The sequence below is a fragment of the Nesoenas mayeri genome (genome assembly GCF_963082525.1).
Source record: "Nesoenas mayeri genome assembly, chromosome: 1".
In the NCBI taxonomy this organism is placed as follows: Eukaryota; Metazoa; Chordata; class Aves; order Columbiformes; family Columbidae; genus Nesoenas; species Nesoenas mayeri.
Window position 1 is genome coordinate 171,729,618 of NC_137541.1, and position 21,181 is coordinate 171,750,798.

General features: G+C 36.5%; 1 protein-coding gene across 4 annotated transcripts in view; it reads left to right on the forward strand.

Moving 5' to 3' along the window:
• Window positions 1-21,181, forward strand: part of DACH1 (dachshund family transcription factor 1) — a gene marked incomplete at both ends in the record, with an annotated part of 361,904 nt that overhangs the window by 309,655 nt on the left and 31,068 nt on the right. For all 4 annotated transcript variants that reach the window (XM_080362842.1, XM_080362843.1, XM_080362844.1 and 1 more), the window contains 4 exons: window positions 3,831-3,982; window positions 12,605-12,752; window positions 17,333-17,476; window positions 18,026-18,094. In XM_080362842.1, coding sequence (XP_080218968.1) covers window positions 3,831-3,982; window positions 12,605-12,752; window positions 17,333-17,476; window positions 18,026-18,094 — 513 coding nt within the window. The remainder of the gene's footprint in view (window positions 1-3,830; window positions 3,983-12,604; window positions 12,753-17,332; window positions 17,477-18,025; window positions 18,095-21,181) is intronic.

The following is a 21,181-nucleotide window of genomic DNA, read 5'->3' on the forward strand; positions in this document are numbered from 1 at the left end:
TGACCCTTTTTCCCCTCTTGCCCTGACTTGTCTTCAAATGCTTCTTTTGATGCGTTCAGACTGAAAATGCCAAATCTCTGTTTCCCAGCAAGGGCTCTTATTTTTTTTTTCAGTGTTGCTCTGCTAGTAGGTTAAGAGGAATGTTGGTGGTTCCTTTGCAAGAGTTTAAAAGATATTAGGTTAATGATAATTTGGAAACAAATATATATATCATCGTATTGCGAAAAGAGGACTCCTGCAGGGATGGGAGATTTTAAAGTATCTTAATTGCAGGCAGTCATATTGTTTTGCTACTAAGATATGTGATTATGTTTTAATTGGCTGTGTTTACAGTGTGGTTTTTCTTAAAAATGCATTTTTCCAAGATTCCCTCAGTCATTGCTTATCACACATCCACAAATATCCATGCTTCCTGTGTATAATATGTACATTTTCTCTGTTTCAAACCTACTCACACTCAAAGTTTATTTCACATAGGACACCAAGAAAACAAAGTCACATTAGTCTGACTTTTTTTTTCCTGAACTGACGTTTCATTAAAATAAGTTCATAGTAAGTTCAACCCTCTAGTCTTACCCTTCAGTGTAAATTTATTTCTGTTACTTATTAAAACATGAGAGTTTGGATGTTATTTTGAGTTCATACCATTCTGCATAACTTTAACCTGTTTTGAGTTATTTTGCATATTGCACAACCACGTCACACATTGTTAGGAAAATCTTCACGAATTTCACACCATGTTTCAAACATGCGCAAAGTACATCAAACTTAACATACATTTTAATTTTAAAACACTAATACAGTAAAAAATCATCCCTTGCTTAAGTTCTATAACAAGACCTGTGTTAGGAGCTTTCTGTATCTCAACAATTGCTTGGAACAGCATAGTTTTTAAGTGAATTAAGGCCTATGGAGTTTTAAGTGGGTCAGTTTTATCTAGCTTGTTTTAAAATGTTTTGACAAATTGAGACCTAAAATACTAGTAAGATTCTAAGTTGTCTCAGAAGGTATGACAGGTCATTGCTCCATTTCTCTGACATACATAGAGGGAAATGATGGTTCTTGTAGTTTACTTTCTCATTTATGTGAATCAAATCCACCATGCGTACTAATGATTAGACTCTTTCTTGCTACACCATGCAAGACCGATACCTTTGCTGGAACCACTAAAGAAGTCTTTTGCCAAAAAGCTCAGTGATGTAACAAATAAGAGGTTTTGTAATGTGTGGGGTTTTTTTAACGTTGTGTAGGAATTATTTGGGAAACTGTATTTGCAACAGAGGGAAGTAATGTTTTAAGCTATGCAATAATATTGCGTAATGTTTATCAGTGTCTTGTCTAACCAGTTTTGTTTAAGTTTTGGGTTGTTTCTTCTGATTAATGAAAGCATAAAAAATTCTGACGGCAGTTTGGAAAAAAAAAACAACATTTGGTAATGATTTTTCACACTGGAATAGGATTTGAGAAGATGAGCTAACAGGATGATCTGAGAACAATAAGCTAGTTTGCAATACCCAGGAATACATAATGTATTTTTCCTAATGAAGTGGTGAATATTTCTGTAGTGCTTTAAGAGTTGGGAAGAAAAACAATTCATATTTAGGGCTAAATGTTAGTATGTTACTGCAAAATGACTACACAGATATCCATGTTGCTGTGAGTTAGCATGAGGACAGAGGATACATCCACAGAGTACACTTTTCAGAGCCTGCTTTGAATCTCGGTAAGCTAGGTAGGAAATGGTTCCGTGATCTACAGCCAGTTTTTCTCAGCATTTTGTGATGTGACTGAGAAACTTAAATACAGCTGAAAAAATCTTTTATGGTTCTGAATGGGCTGAACCTTTCCTTGGTCAGCATCAGTTCATTTCAGAAAGCTTATCTTGGTTAGCTTTTGAATTATGACTTTATGAGAAAGCTGTAATGGGAGCACAGATTGTGAAAAATAGGGGACATGTATGTCTTACTCCTTGTGTAGGCTATTCTCAGCCTGAGCTGCACTGAAGTAGGAAGAACAGCTTCCATGGTAGGACTGATCTCTCCAAAAGCAGATCTTTCCACCTGAGCTTGTCAGTGTAGGCTTATCTTACACTCAGCAGACACTTCAGAGAAAGATTTGTCTCCTCCTGCAGTAGATGCTTGTGATAGTTCAGGTGGGTTAGTGCCTTAAGCTGGTGTCTGCTTCTCTCCAGTGGCTGTAGAAAGAGCCAAGTTGGAGCAGCCCAGAAGCAGATGTCCAAATGCCTGTTTGGGTGTTTCTGTGTGGGGACATAGTGGGTGAAGCTTTTACTTTTGCACTGTAAGTACTGGCCAGTGTAACAGAGCTGGTGAGGAGATGGGGCAAGAAATCTGCACATGTTGGCTGGAGGTCACTTCCTTCTGGAATGACGGTGGATGGGAACTGCTGGAACGAACTGGGACTCGGAGCCGTGGTTTTCTGGTCCCAGGGTCATCAAAGCTTACACTCTAACGCTTTGTTGCAGCAGATTTCAATTTTCCTGGTCCTAGAATATGTTCACTTTGGAAAATACTGTAATCCAGTCAAAGAGAGCTCTTTTTAGGCAACTAGGAGCAGAGCTTTCTTACAATATAATTTCTAATGTGCATGATAGAATAAATAAATATAACTGTTATTGAAATGATAATTACGTAAAGTGCAGAAAGAAAGAGAAGCTAAAATACCCCAAAACATATGTGTCTCATAATGACCAAAGCCCAAATGCAAAAGAGCAAGTCCGACAAACTTTTTTGTAGTCAAATAGCTGTACAGACATCTGCATAATACCAAGAGTACATTCTGATGTCCTTGTATTTTATTGAGATACATCAATATGTGTCAGCTAATGGCTGAGCCCTTGGTAAGAAGAGTATGTATAGATATATATATCTATATATATGTATAGATAGTTTTCCTTTTGAAGAATTCAGATTAACATCTGATGCAAAGAAATTGACCTAAATTTCTCTATCATATCAACAGTAGTCTAAAAATATTTCAAGAAGTAAAAAAAAAAAAAAAAGAGGGTATTGAAGTTTCTAATTTTTTTCCTTGCACTTTCTAATCTGTTCACAGATTATCTGTGAAACTTTAATCTTAGAAGTCTTCAAGCTGAGGGAGTTTTTTTTCCCGTGGTGATGTCAGAACTGATCAGATCTGATTGTTACAGAGATCCCACTAAGGAGTTTAGCACTAATTGTTGGAAGATGTCCGTGCTTAAAAAAATTAGGCCAGTGATTGTAACCATGCTGCTAATTTCATGTATTGTTCAGAGCATGTTTCAATTCTGGGAATCAGGTGTACTTTCTTGATTAAAAATGCATTGAGGAACTGTAGTTTTTCTTGGTGTTGCAGAATCTTTTGAGCTGTAAGTGAAACCATTAAGAGCGGGAAGGGTTAATTGTATGGGAAGCCTTGTTTTCAAATACTTCTCGTATACAAAATATATGCCATGCTAGAAAATATTCTATTGTCAATCCAAATAGAACACAAACTAAAATGAGATAATTGGGAAGGTGCCCATAAAGTCAGCCTGAATATATTATCACAAGTATATGTGAGATAATATTTGTTTTAAAAAGATTCTATGGCACTGTAAACTCAGTCTCATTAGAGACTGCATTTAAAAGGCTTATAAAGTTACTCATTAATGTTATCTTGTTGTATCTCCACAGCTTTTTCATTAAAGAAAATTCAGCAGAAAGCATTTTCTCCTGATAGCAGGAACCAATTTGCAATAAATGTTCTGGAAACCACTAGGGAAGCCATTACTGAGGTCTAATAAAAACAGACAAGCGTAACTTGTTCTATATTTTTGTTTCAATCACATACAGATGAGACCCCGCTCTCCACACCAACCGCAAGAGACAGCCTTGACAAACTTTCTCTAACTGGGCATGGGCAACCACTACCTCCGGGTTTTCCATCTCCTTTTCTATTCCCTGATGGATTGTCCTCCATAGAGACCCTTCTGACTAACATCCAGGTAGGCCTTTCTGTAGATCAGCTTAAAGGGATGGAGAGGAGCCAGTTGCAGATTTGTCTAAATTAATACAACCATTCTAGCTTAATCAGTTCATAAGATTATTTGGATCAACTAATTTACTGAAACTTTCTAGTAATTTAGGCTTTAAAGGAACCACAGCAAACAAATGAATTGAGAAACTGTCAGATATAGTACATAAATATACACATTGTATATTAAGCCACATCAAAGAATTCGATGAAAATTACATTGGTGTGTTTAACAACATTTGTCTTAAATGCTCTTTTTATTACAGGCTAATGAAATGTATCTTACTGTTTAACTTTATCTCATTTACTAAGCAGAGAAACATTTCTTTAATAAATAGTTATTTTAAATTGCTGGAGTGCCAAGGTGGAAACGATATTTAAAGCTATTTGAAATGTGTCTCCCATAAAAGCATTCACAAAAAGCACGTCTTTCATAAGTAAGCTCATTTCACTTAAATAACTTTCTTCAAAGAATAGACTTCAAAGGGTATTACCAAATTTTCTGCAGATTTCCTATTCGGTAGTCACTATGTCTATTGTGTGTACAATACGGCCTGATTCAAATATTATTTAAGGTATACACTAGCATGTAGCTTGAATCCAAGATGTTAGTGTTTCCCATTAGAATGAAATTTTTTGTGCACAAATTCAGTGATCATGTGTTCCCCAGATGCAACTTTTGCAACAATAGGATTGGATCTTGTTTGCAGAAGCAAAATAATGCAGCCATGTTGTTCTCATTCCAGATAAGCCTCATCTTTGTGGCTACTAGCATCTGATGTATTTGTCGCAATATTTTTGCCTGCTCATTCCTGCAAATGCATAAGATGCGTTGCATTCTATTCAGAATAGGCTATAACTGAATAAGGCCAAATCCTGCTCACTTTACTTTCTTAAGGAATCTCATCAAAGTTTATGGCACTTCAGACTTGTTTTATGAAAAGTGTATTATATATTATCCATTCATTGGTTAGTGTGAGATCTAATAATGAAAAAATACTGCTGTTTAAGAATTAAGTATTGCTTTATCTGCCTAATCTGAAAGAACATATTTGTGATTGCTTTTGTGGTTCCGAGACTTAGGATCTTAAATATTTAAATAATAAACCAAAGTAATTTAGCAACAGTTAACATTCTTTTGACCAATCTGCTACAATTTGAAAAGAATTAATTTTTTCTAAAGGAAAAAATACTGTTAGCAAGATATGTAATGTTTTAGCCGTGCATGCATGTACAGGAAAGTTCTTAGTAATTTTTTTGACAAAAGTGTGCACTCAATGTCTCTAGACAGCAACCTAATGAGCAAAGCATTCAGCATCAACAGGTTAGCTAATCTTATGATTGAATATGAGAGTGGTGCACTACTTCAGGATAAATGACCAGGATTAATTTGCCAAGAATTCATTCAGTTTTGTTTTACAGAAAATGTGAATGTGAAATTTAGTCATAGCTTTTTTAAAATTTCTTTTAAATAGAAAACCTCTAATCTTCTCTGGGGTGAAGAGCTAAAATAAAATGTAACATTGTGAAGAAACCAGAGACTTTAATGCCTTTTCCAATTGTGCTTTTTTACCTACTGCTGCTCACCTTGAGTTTCCACATCATGGCAAAATCACAGTTCAGGGTAAACAGGTGTGACATAATTCCTTTTGGATTTTTTCAGTATGTCCCCACCTTGCATTACATGATTTACACAGATCTCTGGGAATCCTTTCATATGCCATCAAGGCATTTCCTGCTACCCCCATAGATTTAATCTCTATTAGGACTACATTAGAAAAACTTTCTACACAAGTTAAGTATTCTCTTTACAACAGTAGGGTCTATTACAATAACCTATGAACAATAGTGGCAGTTTCTGTAATCAGTGCCATTTAAAATGGTTTCCATACTTAGTGATTGTTGCAATGAGAGTGGGCCACCCCAGGCCCATAAATGAGTTAGATACTGTGATGCTGATACTTTCTGAACTCAGTTACATGTATTGGACTAAAAGTTACTCATTAATGGGATTTGTAGAAAGAGGAAACTCTTTACTGTGGTCACTGCTTGGAGTATCATTTGTGACTTTACTAAGAACTGCAAAAGTGCTACCTGAGAAGGACTCTTGTCACTGGATAAATTCCTGTTTGCTCTCCTTTGGTCCAGATGGATTTTACATCCATTTCAGTTACAGAGGTGTGAATTCAAAGTGGATCCTTCACCATTCTGGTGTTGCAGGTGTGCTAGCAGTGGAGCAGATCTATCTTTCTAGAAAAGATCATCTGGTGTACAGTCTGTTCCCTGCTGCCTGTACTAAGGTGCTTTTGAAACAGAAAATAGCAGCAGTCTAGCCAAGGGCTGGATGAGTGGTCTTGGTAAATGCTGTTCTTTTTTTCCCCAGGGTCATGCATGGTGAAAATGCGGATGTGTCCTTTCACAGAAAGGGTATATGTCTGCTTGTGAAATGCAAGTGTACATCTTTGTTAGGTCATGGGACTGGGGTGCACACACAGCCTGCCACGTGTAGTGTTGGAGGTTGCCTGTGTTTTAGGGGTACGATAGTCATGTGAACACATAGGCAAAGAGCTGCACCAGTGTGCACAGATGTGATGGTAGATACCTGTGCTGTGATCCACATGTGTGTATTCGGTTGTGTGAGGTGCAGAATCCGAAGGATCTGTATAATACACACCATAATAATGGGTGCCTCCAGAAGAAGTTGTAGAGTCTGCCCTGGTTTAGAATAGAACGGGATTAGGCTGCTATATGGGCACTAGGAGCTTTAACCTTGCCTTTTGTCACGGCAAAGAGGACCCTAAAATTTGCCATGGGTGGCAGGGCTTTTGGGTATGTGAGCAAAAATGTCTAAACATTTTGATATTTGAAAATAAAATGTGCTGAAAGCCTTGCAGGTGCTGAGGAGCTTAGGTGATGGAATTTGGGGCCTAACTCTACTTCCATCTCAGAAGCCTGACTCTTCCTTTAAAACTGGCCACTAAGCACAAGTGAGTCTGTGTCTTCCATCCATACTAAATGGATAGCCCCTAATCACTAATTTGTAATTTAAGGCAAATGTTAGACAAGCCTATTTGCCATCACTGTCACCAGGGGCTGCTAGTTAGGTTTATTTCCTTCTGTATATCATGTATATGTTTTTCTTACTTCCCCATAAATACTTATTGAAACACAAATACATCATTTAATTATTTGTATATTTAAAGAGGATGTGATAACAATATACAGTACTCAGAAAAAACAATGTTTATTTCTTGCTGGGGACTGCTGAAATGCAAATAATAAACTGTAACAAAATACAATTAAGCAAATACACACATAAAATAAAGAAATGAGATCAGGGACATGTTTTCTTATTCAGACGTATATCTGCACATCTAAAAAGAAGGGAAAATAAATTTCCCCAGAGAGCTTAGATTAAGTGATATATCTGTTCCTTCCCAATGTAGATTTGTTGATTTCTTCCAGATTAAATACTGGCAGCCTGTGTGCAGCTGCAGGGAGGTTGGAGGGTGATGGAAGGTGGGTCACAGCAAAATGCTGTGTGGATGCTAGTGAGAAGGCTAAAGATGTTTCTGTATCCCTCTCGTAAGTTCACCTTTTTGATTCATGGCCCAATTATGCCAAAGTATGTTACAGCCACAGCCTTTCGTGATACTGCAGTATTCTTCGATAATAGTAACATTATTTTAAGCTTTTAGAATCTGAATTTTTAGTGTCCCTGAGCTGAGTTTCCATTAGTATCTAAGGGATGAATTAGTTGCACCCTGATAGCGATATTTCTCTGTCAAAATGGTATTGTATTGATGCAGTCTTGTTGCTAAGTATTTTAAAAGAGATATGTAAAATAAGTTGCAAGTATCCCATTGATATTAATAAAAGAAATGCATGATTACAAACTAAATTCCCCTAAGAAAACAAAGCAAACTACTGGCTTTATTGCTGTGCGTCTCCTGCACTGTTACCATCTATGATTAAATGCACAAGAGGAAAATACTGCAAACACTGGATAAAGTAAAAATCACAGTTTTGCTTCTTGTTGTTTTATTTATCTTCTGCTGAAATTCAGAGAAAGATTACATTTTTCACAGAAAATGTTAATGGAAGAATGTGATTTATACTTGTGCAGTATGCCTTTACCTGTGATGGAGATACTTAACCTGAGATATTACAAAAATATCTTTCTGGAGTCCTCTGTAGAGATAGTCAAACTGTCTTATTCTACCTTGCTTATCTTACTAAGTCAGTAGTCAGTTACAAGTAGCAAATATTAAAAAATTCATATGTGAAGTGAACTAAAAATGTATATGTATGTATATATATTTGCAAGCCTTTCACTAGACAGTTTTAGTAATGAGAGCATGCAATTTATATGTAATTTCCTGACTAAAAGAGAAGCAATGTTATTTGAAAGTGTTTTCACCAAGAGTAGCTGATATTGCAAAAGGAAGCCCCTGAGCTACAATTCTCTGTCAGCTGAGAGGTTTTACTAGGAAAGGTTCACTGTGTGCATACCTTGTTCTTCTAGTTTTCCCTTTTCACTCACTGCAGGTGATCATTGGAAACAGGACATAATCCTCTACATAGACCACTGGTCTAGCTCATCAGGGCATTTTGATGTCACATATAACTATAGCTAACTAAATTGTCTTAGGTGGAACACACTGTAGATGTAGATAGAAAGAGAAAGAGCTTCTATATACCTTCCCCTCCACTGCTTTCAATTTAGGAAACACATTATTTGCATTTTTAAAAAAGAATGATGGGTAATACTAACTTTAAGGCTGAGTTGAGATTTGATAGATGTTTATTTTCTGTAGGATCAGTAGCCTGCCCTAACATGATAGTGTTTTCAGATACATCGGAGAATAGGAAGAAACATCAGCCATATATCAACTTAACATTTTTGAGGGGAGAATTCATCAGTGGAAAATATTAAAACAAGTGCCCTAAAGTAAATAAACTAAATCAGAATGATCTGTAAATGTCCAGCAGAAAAATGTCGATTTTTGATGTGATGTTGAAATTAAAAGAAATTATTGACAGTAACACCGAGGGGAAGAATAGCATGCCATGTTTGAAGCCTGGCTCCAGATAGAGCCATACTGTATTAAAAACAAATCTGGAACCTGAGCATGTTCACTACAATTATCGTTATCCAGCCTCCATAACATCTGACCTTCCCTAAAGGGAAATATTTTCTTTTTGTTAATGTCCTGTGTTGCACTGCATTTCCCATTGTCATTGGCAGCATATTGATTTAATATCAGGTTAGAGGATTAGCCATAGCAAATACAAGCTGGACATACTGTATTTTGTATAATCTTTCACAGCTGATCCACTGGGAGAATTAATAGAATTTCATGCAACTCTGAAATTGCTATTCCTGTTCCAAGGGGCACTGATGATTTTTAGATGCTGTACTTTTTAGTTGTTTTTCTCACCCCTTCTGCATTGAATACAGGGAGATATTGAATGTTTCCAGTATTTTAACATTAGAGCTGTCATTGGCAACAACAGCACTTTTGCATATGCATCAGTTTGGCTGTAGTGCAGGGTTTTTTTTCACATTGGACGCCTACTGATGTGCACTGATTTAACTTCTAAAAATGAAACTTAATTTTGTGTAGCTCGTAAGTAGTCCCTAGTGGGTCTTGGCTCCAAAAAGCTAATATTTTTCAAACATAATCAGCAGCAATAGGTAATGTATTACCCTTAGCTACGTTAGCAGCAAGTATAAAAAAAGGAAGGCTGGGGGAGGAAGTGTGGTGTAGAAATTCAATAGAAAATGTAATATGCTTTTAGCAGCTTCGTACTTTGCAGCAATTCTTAATATAAAATTACACACAACAGTGTTACACTCTAGCATTATTCTCCATATTTATTCATAATGATTGTTTCATATTTAAAGAACACCAAAATATTGTGTTTTGTCAGCCAAGGACAATAATAGTTTAATAGTAATTTATTTTAAACTGCTACTGATAATACAACCAATCAACACATTAAGTGGTGCCAACATTGGCGTCTTGCTAAATAATCTCTAGGCTTTGCACTGAGAGTACATCTTTCAAAGATAAGTCAACAAGAGCAATCAGAGCAGAAAATTAGAATTTGGTATCTTAGAATTAAAATACAGCTAAACTAAAGTTTTAATTGGGGTGATCTAAAAGGGCACTTGATGTAATGATCTCTTTCATTTGTTACTAATTGTTTGTTCCTGATGAAGAAGAAACATGTACATGAATGTAGTTGAATTGAGTAAAGATGGCAGTTGCTTTAGCAGCTCGATTTATTGTTAAACAAGATGGATTGTAAGAATTTGAGAGGAGACTGTTTGCAGCTTTAAACTTACTTGACACTTTTCATCAACAAATACTTCTCATGTAATTTCACTTGATCTGTTTTATTAGCGATTTGGATGAATCCCATGAATTGGAGATTAAAATATTCTAGAGTTGAAGGTTAGGCCCAAAGCAGGTATTGATAAAAAACTCCTACTTCAATTCCTTACTATTTCAAATGCATCCCATATAGAAACACAGTTTATGATGGTTGTAAATGTAGGAGAATATGGTGGGGCAAGGGAACAGAATTCAGGTGAACATAATCTTCTTAAAAAATAGATTGGAAAGGATTTACAGGTATTTTGAATTGTATTTTACTTTGCATATGTCTGCAGAGCTTTATATTTAGCTTTATGTGGTTTTCTTTAGTAGTCATTCAGATTTAACATTCAACACAGAATACCTTTGCGTTATAGCTATTTTAGAATAGCATTTGATCTTTTTAAAGAAAACTTATAAAACTTTGAACGTATTTGTGAGCACATTTGCTGTGTTACCATTGTTAGATACTTTCAAATGTGGTTCTATACTTAGGTAGTGTATATAATTTTGGTGACCATCTGGGCCTTGCAGTCGGAAGGTGTTGAGTTCCTTCAGCTCCTGTGGACTTTAATAGACCAAGGTGTAATAGAGCTGCAAAGCATTAAGCTCTGAAGGAGACAACACTTGAGGCAAGAATTTAGTTAAGAATTAGGATGGGGAGTCCTGAAAATAATAGGCCCTGAAAACAGACTTAGAAGAGGAATTTGAAGGACACAAATTTCAAAGCAGGCATTGACATTGGGAAGACTTAGTGAGATAAATGTACAGACTAACACTCATGAAAAATACTTTTTCCCTTTCTCAGGTATCATCATGCTGGCTTCTTTTTCCTTTTTGGAGATATTTCAAACAATTTTAGTGAAAAAAATGTGCAACCCAGAATGCAGCTCAGGAAGTGTGCCTGAGGGGTGAGGAAGCTTACCAGGGAGTTGGTGGACATGGTTTCATGTCTGTAATGTGGTTGTTCTGAAACCATGTTGAGTGTGAACTTTTTCTCTGTTGGCTGAATGCTTCCCTAGCAGAGCTATTGGGGAGTACTTTTCAGTCTCTCTTGCTGGCATTGTTTTGCTTTGTATCAGTAATTAAATCTCTGTTGGGTCAAATTATCTCTACAGTTAAGTTGTCAGGAGACTTGCCTAGGATACAGAAGAGTTAGGTTCGTATCCATGGAGGTTCGCATATGCATATCCGTGCTTAATTATCTACCCTATTATGATAGCATCAGGAGGAGAGCTTCAGGTGTAAACCTGAAAGCCTGATGGCCAGGCTTCTGGAAAATGGAAAAGGAAATCTTTCCTCTTTCCATGTTAATTTATTTCAATTCTGTTTCTCCTCCTCTTTTTCATACTATATCTCAGTGTCCTAACTATCTAGTCATGTGCTGTGCTATGATCTTCCAGTTTCCTTGCAGAAAAGAAGGAATTGTGAAGCTGAAATTCTCAAGAGAGGCTTAGAATAGGCTGAATCATTATTTCCTGATACAATAACAACAAAAAAAGGTAGAGTTTATTTCAGCCATCCCAGGTCAAGGCACTGAGAGATGATTGTGTTTTTCTATCTGCTGTGACATAACAATTTTACAAGGTCAAGGAATGGAGTTTTTAAAATAGAGATATCTTCCTGCTTTGTGACTGTCCTCCGCTTAGCATCCTAATAACCCTATCTTCTTTGGAAGCTCTATGAAATATGAAAATATTTGAAAATAATAATAATATTTAACAACAATAAGGAGTGAAATGACAAGCCTTTAAAAAAGCCTTTTCCCCGTCGATAGTTTCCTTTAGCTTGAGTTTTGCTAGAGATGGAATTTACTGTTCTGTGGCTGATGTGATTGTGAGATTGCCAATTCCTTTTCAGCAGGGCAGCTTTTTGTTTTGGTCACAGGCAAGTACCGGATGGAGGCCTGTCTCTCTTATTTCTTACAAAGAATAAACCTATCGGTATTACTTTTTCACAGCAGTTATATGCACTGGCAAAGGTGAGTTTGCATTTCCTGGGAAAACTTGACTCCTGGCTTTTTACAGATTTTTGCCCACTTGTTAATTCTAGTAAAACATTGCTGTGGATAAGTGAGAGGATTTCACCCATTAGCAGAATTGTTTCATTTGTAAAATCTCACTTGACTGATCGAGGAAAAATAACAAGTTATTTATTATATCAGCTGTTCTAATATTTTTCAAACATTATTCAACTTTATCTTTGAACAGGGTTTACTAAAGGTTGCTATAGACAATGCCAGAGCTCAAGAGAAGCAGGTCCAACTGGAAAAAACAGAGCTGAAGATGGAGCTCTTCAGGGAACGAGAACTGAGGGAAACACTTGAAAAACAGTTGGCTGTGGAGCAGAAGAACAGAGGTATCATAATTAAGCAGATATATACACCTTGCAATTTATTTCCTTAGGAAACCTAATTTTTTTATCAAACACCTGTGTTCGATCAAAACTTTTGCCCTTTACCTGATGTTATGTCCAGGCCAACTGCAATACAGGAAGTTTTACAACCTGCCTGATTCTGCATAGGATCTTTGTAAGATTTAAAACAAGGACCTTCCTTTTTCTCAAGGTTTTTCTTGAATATTACTTATTACATCAGTAATACACAACACGATTATAAATATCGTAGGTGCTGTTATGGACTGGGGCAGGTTGTGATCATTATGAAAAACTATAGCTACTTAATACAAAGACAATTTATAGCAAATTTAAGAATATGCAAGGTTTTAGGAACTCTTGTAGTTGTGCTTGTGTGCTAGGGTCATATATTGTGTATTTAGGCAAACTGTATGTGATAAATATAAATAGAATAGTAATATATAAGCCTTTCATAATGCGTAGTATATCACACGTTTGCACAAAGAACAGTTAGGATTCTTCCTGATGAGGCAGTAGCATTAGTAGCATTTCAGACATTAATATCAATCCATTGTAAAGCATACACACATAAAATATTTTTAAATAATTTCATTGATAGTAAAGGTAAGGCAGTTTACAGTGATTTACATTAAATATTTGCATTTTGAGCATGTTCCCATCTTTCTTTATAGGTCCATTTTTCAGTATACATGTGTCTTGCCCTTTAATAGTGTCTAATTACTTTGCAAGGGACGGTTAACCTCTGGGGCTCACTTGCTGTTTAACACAGACCATGACAAGTCAGATATGTATTTTTGCAGGACTAGAGTTATAACTCTCTTCTTGTCCAGTTTAATTTTCTGAGAACCAGCTAAATAGGGAATCCCAAGAACACTTGGATTCACAACCAATGTAATTATACCTTTAACTAACATGCTAGCAGTAAGTACACAATCTAAACCTGTTATGTGCCTTGACCCATTAAAGGGTAGGACTGTCACATCATTAATTTCATTTTTTTAACTTTGAGAATACATTTTTACAGACAAGTACTATTAACAATTATCACGGGTGTGCAATGAATCATCCCTTTGCCCACAATGGGCCTAGTTTGCTCAGTACAATTGCACTACTTACACTTTTAAAGTAGTTTTGTAAAAGAGCTCAGATTTTCTTCACATTCTTCTATCTCTGTCTCACAATTGCTCAAATATATATATATTCCTTTTCAGAATTAGGTGATCACATGCACAACAGAAAAGGTTGAGGGGACCCATCTGACCTTACTTGAGTTTTGCTATCTAAAAGTTTAGCACCTTATTTAGGTTAATATAAATTCCCTTTCTGGTCAATAAAGAAAGAGATTCATATATTCTTCTCTCAGACAGGTAGGTGGGGTCAATTACACTGTGAAGACTTTTTTCTCTTCCCTTTAACTGTGGAAGGAGTATAGTTGGCTAGGCTGGACTAGACCCACATGTTTTGAACAGTTAACATTAAGCAAAATGAATTTCACTCCAAGCTGTTTGTCAGGAAGGAGCATGCAATAGTCCCTTATTTTGTTCAGGATGCTGAAATAATTGACAATGTTATTTTTGACATGATGGATTATGAACTTTTTTATATGTGTCCCTCTAATGATAGTATTGCAGTGGTAAAAGACTCAGACCAAAGAGGAATGGATTTGAACACTTAATGGTGGTATGCAGCAAAGCAAATATAATGAGGATGACTATCTCTGCTAGTGGATACTTCTGCACAAAAGAAAGTAATGGATTATTCTTTAAAATGAACAGATCCAAGTAGGAGAGAAAAAAAAATAAGGGCAGATTGTAATGGTTGTGAGAATTTATTCTTCAATTAAAGGTAGAAAAATACATAGGTTTTACCTACTATTAATTTTCCAGATAGCAAGTGTCATGTCTTAAAGATTCACATGTCTTAATGTCTTAAGAGATACCATCTGAAAAAACTGAAATACACTTAAAAGCTCCAGCATGAATAGCTGTCACTGTTTCCCATACAGGTCAAAACCCATTAGGTGGATGGGATCTTCAGCATTAGGCAACATCTATCTTTTGCTCATCATGTTAACACAAGTCAAATATCTTTTTCTTTGGTGGCTGCATCTGAATATTTGTGCCATTTTTTGGAACATTAAATTCACTGCTGCTGCTGTATGTTCCACAGAGCTGCTTATTTACTCTACTGTTTCCTTCCTTCTTTGTAAATATTCCAATTAGTGATTCCTAAGGCTGTAGGATGTGTCTCATCAACTGGTGAAAGTAGGATAATATCTCTTCTGTGAGCAGCTACACAGTAAGGGTTTGCTAATTCTGGCTCTGACTGCTGTAGTCACATCTACAATGTGTCAGCCATGATGACATTTTAATTCAGAAAGCAACATATGTTTCCTTCTCATTTATTGCAATCACTTGCAAAGTACTTACAATGAAAACATAAAAACCATGCAATGATTCAAAATGTATTTAGTTTAGCCTTTGTGTAGATGCTAGATGTTCTTTGATAGTACAAGCTAATTAGCCTGTAAAGTAGTTGGTTCTGTGCAAAATGAGAAAGAACCAAAATTCCAAAGTCTTGGATGTAAATTATGTAGCTATTCCGACTACAAGATATGTGCTTATATTCATTTTGTGCCCGTACAGTTCTGTATAGCAACACGAAATATCCAAGTTCCTCCAAAAAGTGGTTATTCTTACCATACATGCTAAATAGTAAAAACAACGATAGTTTCCTTTAAAAGTTCTGTTATTTGCATTTTTGCCTTTTCTGAAAGATACCACCGCCACAGACTACTGGAAATGGGGAATATAAACTGGTGGAAGTATATTTTTATGTTTTCCAGCATTCCTCCCTAGGATGAATCTCACTCACCAGAGGAGTGAGATACAGTGCTAGATAGATCTTAGCTGTCAAACCTACTATCACCTAGTATCTTATTTTGGTAAGGATAATTGTTTTAGTGTGTATAAAGGATTCTTTACTTGGCAGTTTAGTAGATAATTTTTTACTTAGTGTCAAAATAACAGTCTCTTCAGGAAAGGGTTGTCCAGGAAGATAAGCTTCTTGCATGCACATCCCGAAAATCCTAAATGTGCTATGTAAGAATAGTTGGGGTGTGGTGCGGGAGATAACAATATGCTCTATGAGTTTTATGATTTCTTAGAGGCTCACTTTGGCTTTCATTAAATAGAAAAATTGGTTCACATTATGCTTTTCCATCAGGAATGTGACCTGTAATATGCAAGTTTTACTTTTGTGGTTGTAAGTCAGTGGTAACCTAGAAAATAGTGATGAAGTTTCATCCTGATATTACAATCCTTTTACTTGTAGAATTCGAACGGAAAAGGTACAAGGAAAACATTTTTCTACAGTGGAGCCTTCTAATGCTTAATTTTAAAATAGTCCTTCCTTTCCTAATATTTTTCCTCATATTAGACAAAGCAAAGTAATCTTTTCTTGGCTGAGAGATCCAGCACCATAAAGGATTCGCTACCAAAAAAAAAAAAAAAAGGAAAAGGAAAAGACAAAGGGGAATGAGGATAAGAAATAAATATGAGGAAGAGACCAGGACCAAGTGATGGGATAGCCTGCAGGAAGCAGTAGCTTGGAGAGGAGTTATGGAATCATAGAATGTCCTGAGTTGGAAGGGACCCACAAGGATCATTGACTCCTGTCCCTGCACATGACAACCCCACAGTTCACACCGTGTGTCTGAGGGTGTTGTCCAGTCTCTTCTTGAACACTGTCAGGCTTGGGGCCGTGACATCTCCCTGGGGAGCCTGTTCCAGTGCTGCACCACCCTCTGGGTGAAGAACCTTTTCCTAATGTCCAACCTAAACCTCCTCAGCACATTTTCCTGCCATTCCCTTGGGTTCTGTCATTGGTCACCAGAGAAAAGAGATCACACCTGCTCTCCTCTTCCACTTCTGAGGAAGCCATTGACCACAATGAGGTCTCCCCTCAGTCTCCTCCAGGCTGAACAAACCAAGTGATTTTGGAAAGCTCAGGGCTGTTCCCTTGGGCATGAGAACCACAGCAGGGTGGTGGCTGAGACCCTCCTGCAGCCCAGGCACCCCAGCAGCTGGATTTTCCTCTTGTGGGAGAGAAGCTTCAGGCAGGCAGACAAGAACTTCGTCACTGTGTGTGCACTAACCTTGCGCTGTGAACAATAACAAAATGGTGGACTTAAATCCAGAAAAAAACACGTAACCTCCAGAGACAGAGGCACATCTATACCAGATGATGCAAAAAGTATATTTCGTTGCTGGTTCCAAGGTTTTCTGATTTGTACACTCACTGATTCTCATCTGTTTGTTAAAAAAAATTGCATACTATAGCTGAATATCAGGTATAGTTTTCAATACCATGGTGTAGAACAGTAGCTCTTAAAATATCGCAGTGTGATTCCAGCAAATTTCCAGTAGTTTAAATTGGTATTGTATAATTAATCAGTTTACATGAACTGTTGCAGTTGTAGCTTTTCTTGGGACTCTTAATAGGTAATCATGTAGCCAAGTTTCGGATCTGAATTTGAGTACATATTTTTTTCTTTTTCGTAGCAATAATTCAGAAAAGGCTAAAGAAGGAAAAGAAGGCAAAGAGGAAATTGCAGGAAGCACTTGAATTTGAGACTAAACGACGGGAGCAAGCCGAACAGACACTGAAACAGGCAGCTTCAACAGATAGTCTCAGAGTCCTAAATGGTAAGAAACCAGTTTTTTGCCTCCGTGTCATTAACTTCCATTGAAGTGCCAAAAGAATCTTGTTATATTGAATATTTATAATATGATGGGAGGAAAAAAAAAAACCACCTCTTTTCTTTCGTGCATTCCATAGGTGCCTTTCTCTTTATTGTTTTTTATTGTTGTTGGTTTTGTAGGGTTTTTTTTGGTTGGTTTGGTTTGCTTTGGTTTGGTTTTTTGATTGTTTGTTTGTTTGTTTTTACTTTATATAGTATGTGCAAATAAACTCACTGGAGAGAATGTTCAAACTAGGACAATTTTATATTATTAACTTGAGAAGTCCATTTTTTTTCTTCTTTTTCTCCTCCCCCCCTTTATGCTTGGAAAATCTATTGCTCATTAATCTTCCTAGTCTAACAAAAAATTGTCCTGGCCTCCAGTCATTGTTCAACATTAAAAAAACTGACAAAGGTTGATTGTATTGTAATTCAGCATTGGAGTAACAGGTTGTAAAAAGGGCTATAAGAATCAAATGAAATATGTGTCAGTCTTACCTTTCTATGTTTCTAGACTCTCTGACCCCAGAGATAGAAGCTGACCGCAGCGGGGGCAGAACAGATGCTGAAAGGACAATACAAGGTAGGAATTTGCAAAAGGCTATAAATCTAGATCTTGCTATATGAGTTTTTCCTCAGCTTTAGACTGCTATTCAAGCATGTAGCCTACCATCTGGGCCACATCAAAACAAGTTCAAACAAGGTCAAGTTCATCTTGCTTGTTTATAAGAGAGAATACATTCTGTGCTGATAGATTTTCTTTAAATTAATAGGTCATTTCTGTTTATACAGAGCAATTAAAGTAGAATAATTAATTTGAAACAATATTGGGTTGAATCTCAGACATGCTGAATGCAGTTTTTTGAATATATATAGTTAGATTTGAGATAACAATGTTTTTAAAGGTATATTTGAAACATTTTGAGCCTTTTAACTATACAAATGGCTAAACCTAATGGGTAACATTCAAGGCATGATGAGAATTTCATAGCTAATATTCAGTGGCAGTTACTGAAAGGTATGTTTCAATAAGCTACTTTGAGCATTAATGATAAATAATCTGTTTATTCCCTTCTTGGATTTTTCATTTACCATATCCCATTATTTACATTTTAATAAAACAAATCTGCTGAGTAAATTTATATATGAAATACTAAAGAGAGCTATATTACTTCCTCTGTGAATCTAAATATATATATATGTGTATATATATATATTGCAAACACCAAGTCATTAGTAAATAGCAAGTTTTTAAGGTGGTATTTATGTTATAATATCTTCTCCAGTCAACAGGCTAAATCTACCTACATGAATATTAAACAGTAAAAATAGCATTTGTTTTCAATTGTAAATGAAGGTGCATTTTTCAGAGGCAAGCCTAAAATGATTAGCTCCAGTAATCACTCTCGATTGCCTTTATTTTGCATTTCGAAGTCAATCATCTCAACAGTATCATTTGACATCTTCTATGTGTTATTTAATCACTACTTCTAACTCCTTAAGAGTTGTTACTGGTGTTCCACAAGGAGGCTGTAACAACAGAATTAAAAGTTAACAAGCTTTTAATGTATTGAGCATATAAACAAATACGAAAGAGGCAATAAGTTCTTATGCAGGACAGACACATGTATATAAACAAAACCGTTTAGATTTAAAGCAAGTTATGTCTGCAAAGTCAATAACTCAGAAGCTGGAGTATGCCAGATTAAACGTTGCCTGGGAAATGGGTACATGTTATGAGGTTTGTTTTTCCCGAATCCTACTTTGCTTCCCATAAAATGTATGCCTTATTCAAAGCACCATTTGATGTAATTCATTCTGTAAGAATCCAGTCATTATGTTGTTTTGTTATAATCCAGTCATTTTGGGGGGTTTTTGGTGCAAAGGCAGGCTTCTAATTTCTTGGCAGACCTATTCTATTACACTAGTCACTGCAGTATCTGAGCTCTCTGCAAATATTAATTACTTTGTCTTCAGAACATTCTTGCAAGGATATGAAGTTTGGAGTATTCCCATTTGAAAGCTGGGAACTAGAGTCACAGAAAGATTAAGGTGACAAATTGCTTAACTTTCAATTAGCAAGGACCTGTTTTTTTCAGGATACTTTGCATTTTTGGCAAGTGCATTCAATGCATTTAAAGGCATTGTTCCTGTTGAATTCAGTTTTGTTTATGGGCTGAGATACCAAGCTGGACATTTATAAAATGAGCAACACATAATTACTGAGTATGTTAGAAGTATGTATTCAAAAGGATTTATCCCAAACTACATAGCAAGAGCACTTCAGCTTTTTAACCACGATTATCCATTCGTTTCCATCTATGCTCTGCCTCCTTATGCTCATTTCATATATTTGCGTTTCTGTGACAAGTGAAATCAAAGAAGCAACACTATCAGTAATGATGACTTTTCCTTGTTTCATCTGTCCAAGGTGGTACAAGGGGAAAAAAAACACCAACAAAACCCACAGACGATTGTTTAATTAAAGACTGGACCATAATATATTCTGATCGTGATATTGGATCACATTGCAAAGGCAACCTTAATTCTGACATTTCCTGTCTCTACTTTGCAGTCTTAACATGTAATTAAGATAAGGGTTTTTTTTTTTAAAGAAAAGGGAAAAGGAAAAAAGAAGCAAGAAAGAGTTGCAATTTCTTATCATTTAATATATTCAGCTTAATTGTCACAGAACAGTTCAGAACTTTTAGACCTACCACCATATGTAACCGTACAACACAAATGTAACTGTAGGAGCTTATTGTCTTTGTGGATCAGCTCTTACAGGCTGAGGTGTTTCAGAAATAATTCAAGAAATAGTTAATGGCAGACAAGTAATGCTGAATGTCAGGACTGTTTGTGTTCACTTCCAATATTGGAAAGAGGATTCCCTTTCACCATAAACTCCCTTTTCTTTGTGTCCCCCTTAGCATATATCGTTCCATCTCTGTGTTCCAGGTCTTCCTGGTTTCTTCTTCCTCGCTCCAATTCCACCTTTTGTCAATGACTAACCTCACTCTTTCCTTGCTGTACATAACATTGCGTTTATTTTTCCCTAACTCCACATTCCCCCGGCCTTCCCTTTGGAACTCATTTTGATGCCACCCTGATTAATTCCTTAATTACAAGCTCTTTCTCTTTTCAGTGACCCCCAACCTCCTATCTCTGTCTGACCCTTCCTGTTGCGTCCTCCTCTGGTCCAGCCATTTCCAGAGCTGCACTGAAGGGTCCCTGTGACCCCTCTCCTGTTGGGTACCACATCTCCCTCTGTGTTCTGTGCTTCCCCTCGTCTCCTCATCGATCTCCCTGCTGCTTTCAGTACACATTCTGTTCCTTCTATGTCTGTCTGGATATCAGGGAGGAAAGCACTGAGAGAAAAGCAAAGACAATTCTCTGTCCTTATCTCAATATTTAGCGTGGCAATTGTTTGCAGGAATGAGGAGGGAGAGTTGCAGGGAAAGAACTGCTTCATTCCTGCAGCAGCAGGATAAAACATGCTCAGTACAGATGGGATCCTCAGAGAATTTAGCTGCAAAACTCCACACAAGCTTTCCAATGGGTGAAACTGGGATTTTTCCAACGCTTTTTTTTGAAATTTCATTCAGGCAACAAAGACCATGTTTTTTCCAATTTTGCAAGATTTCAGTTACGTCCTTACATTGCATCTGTA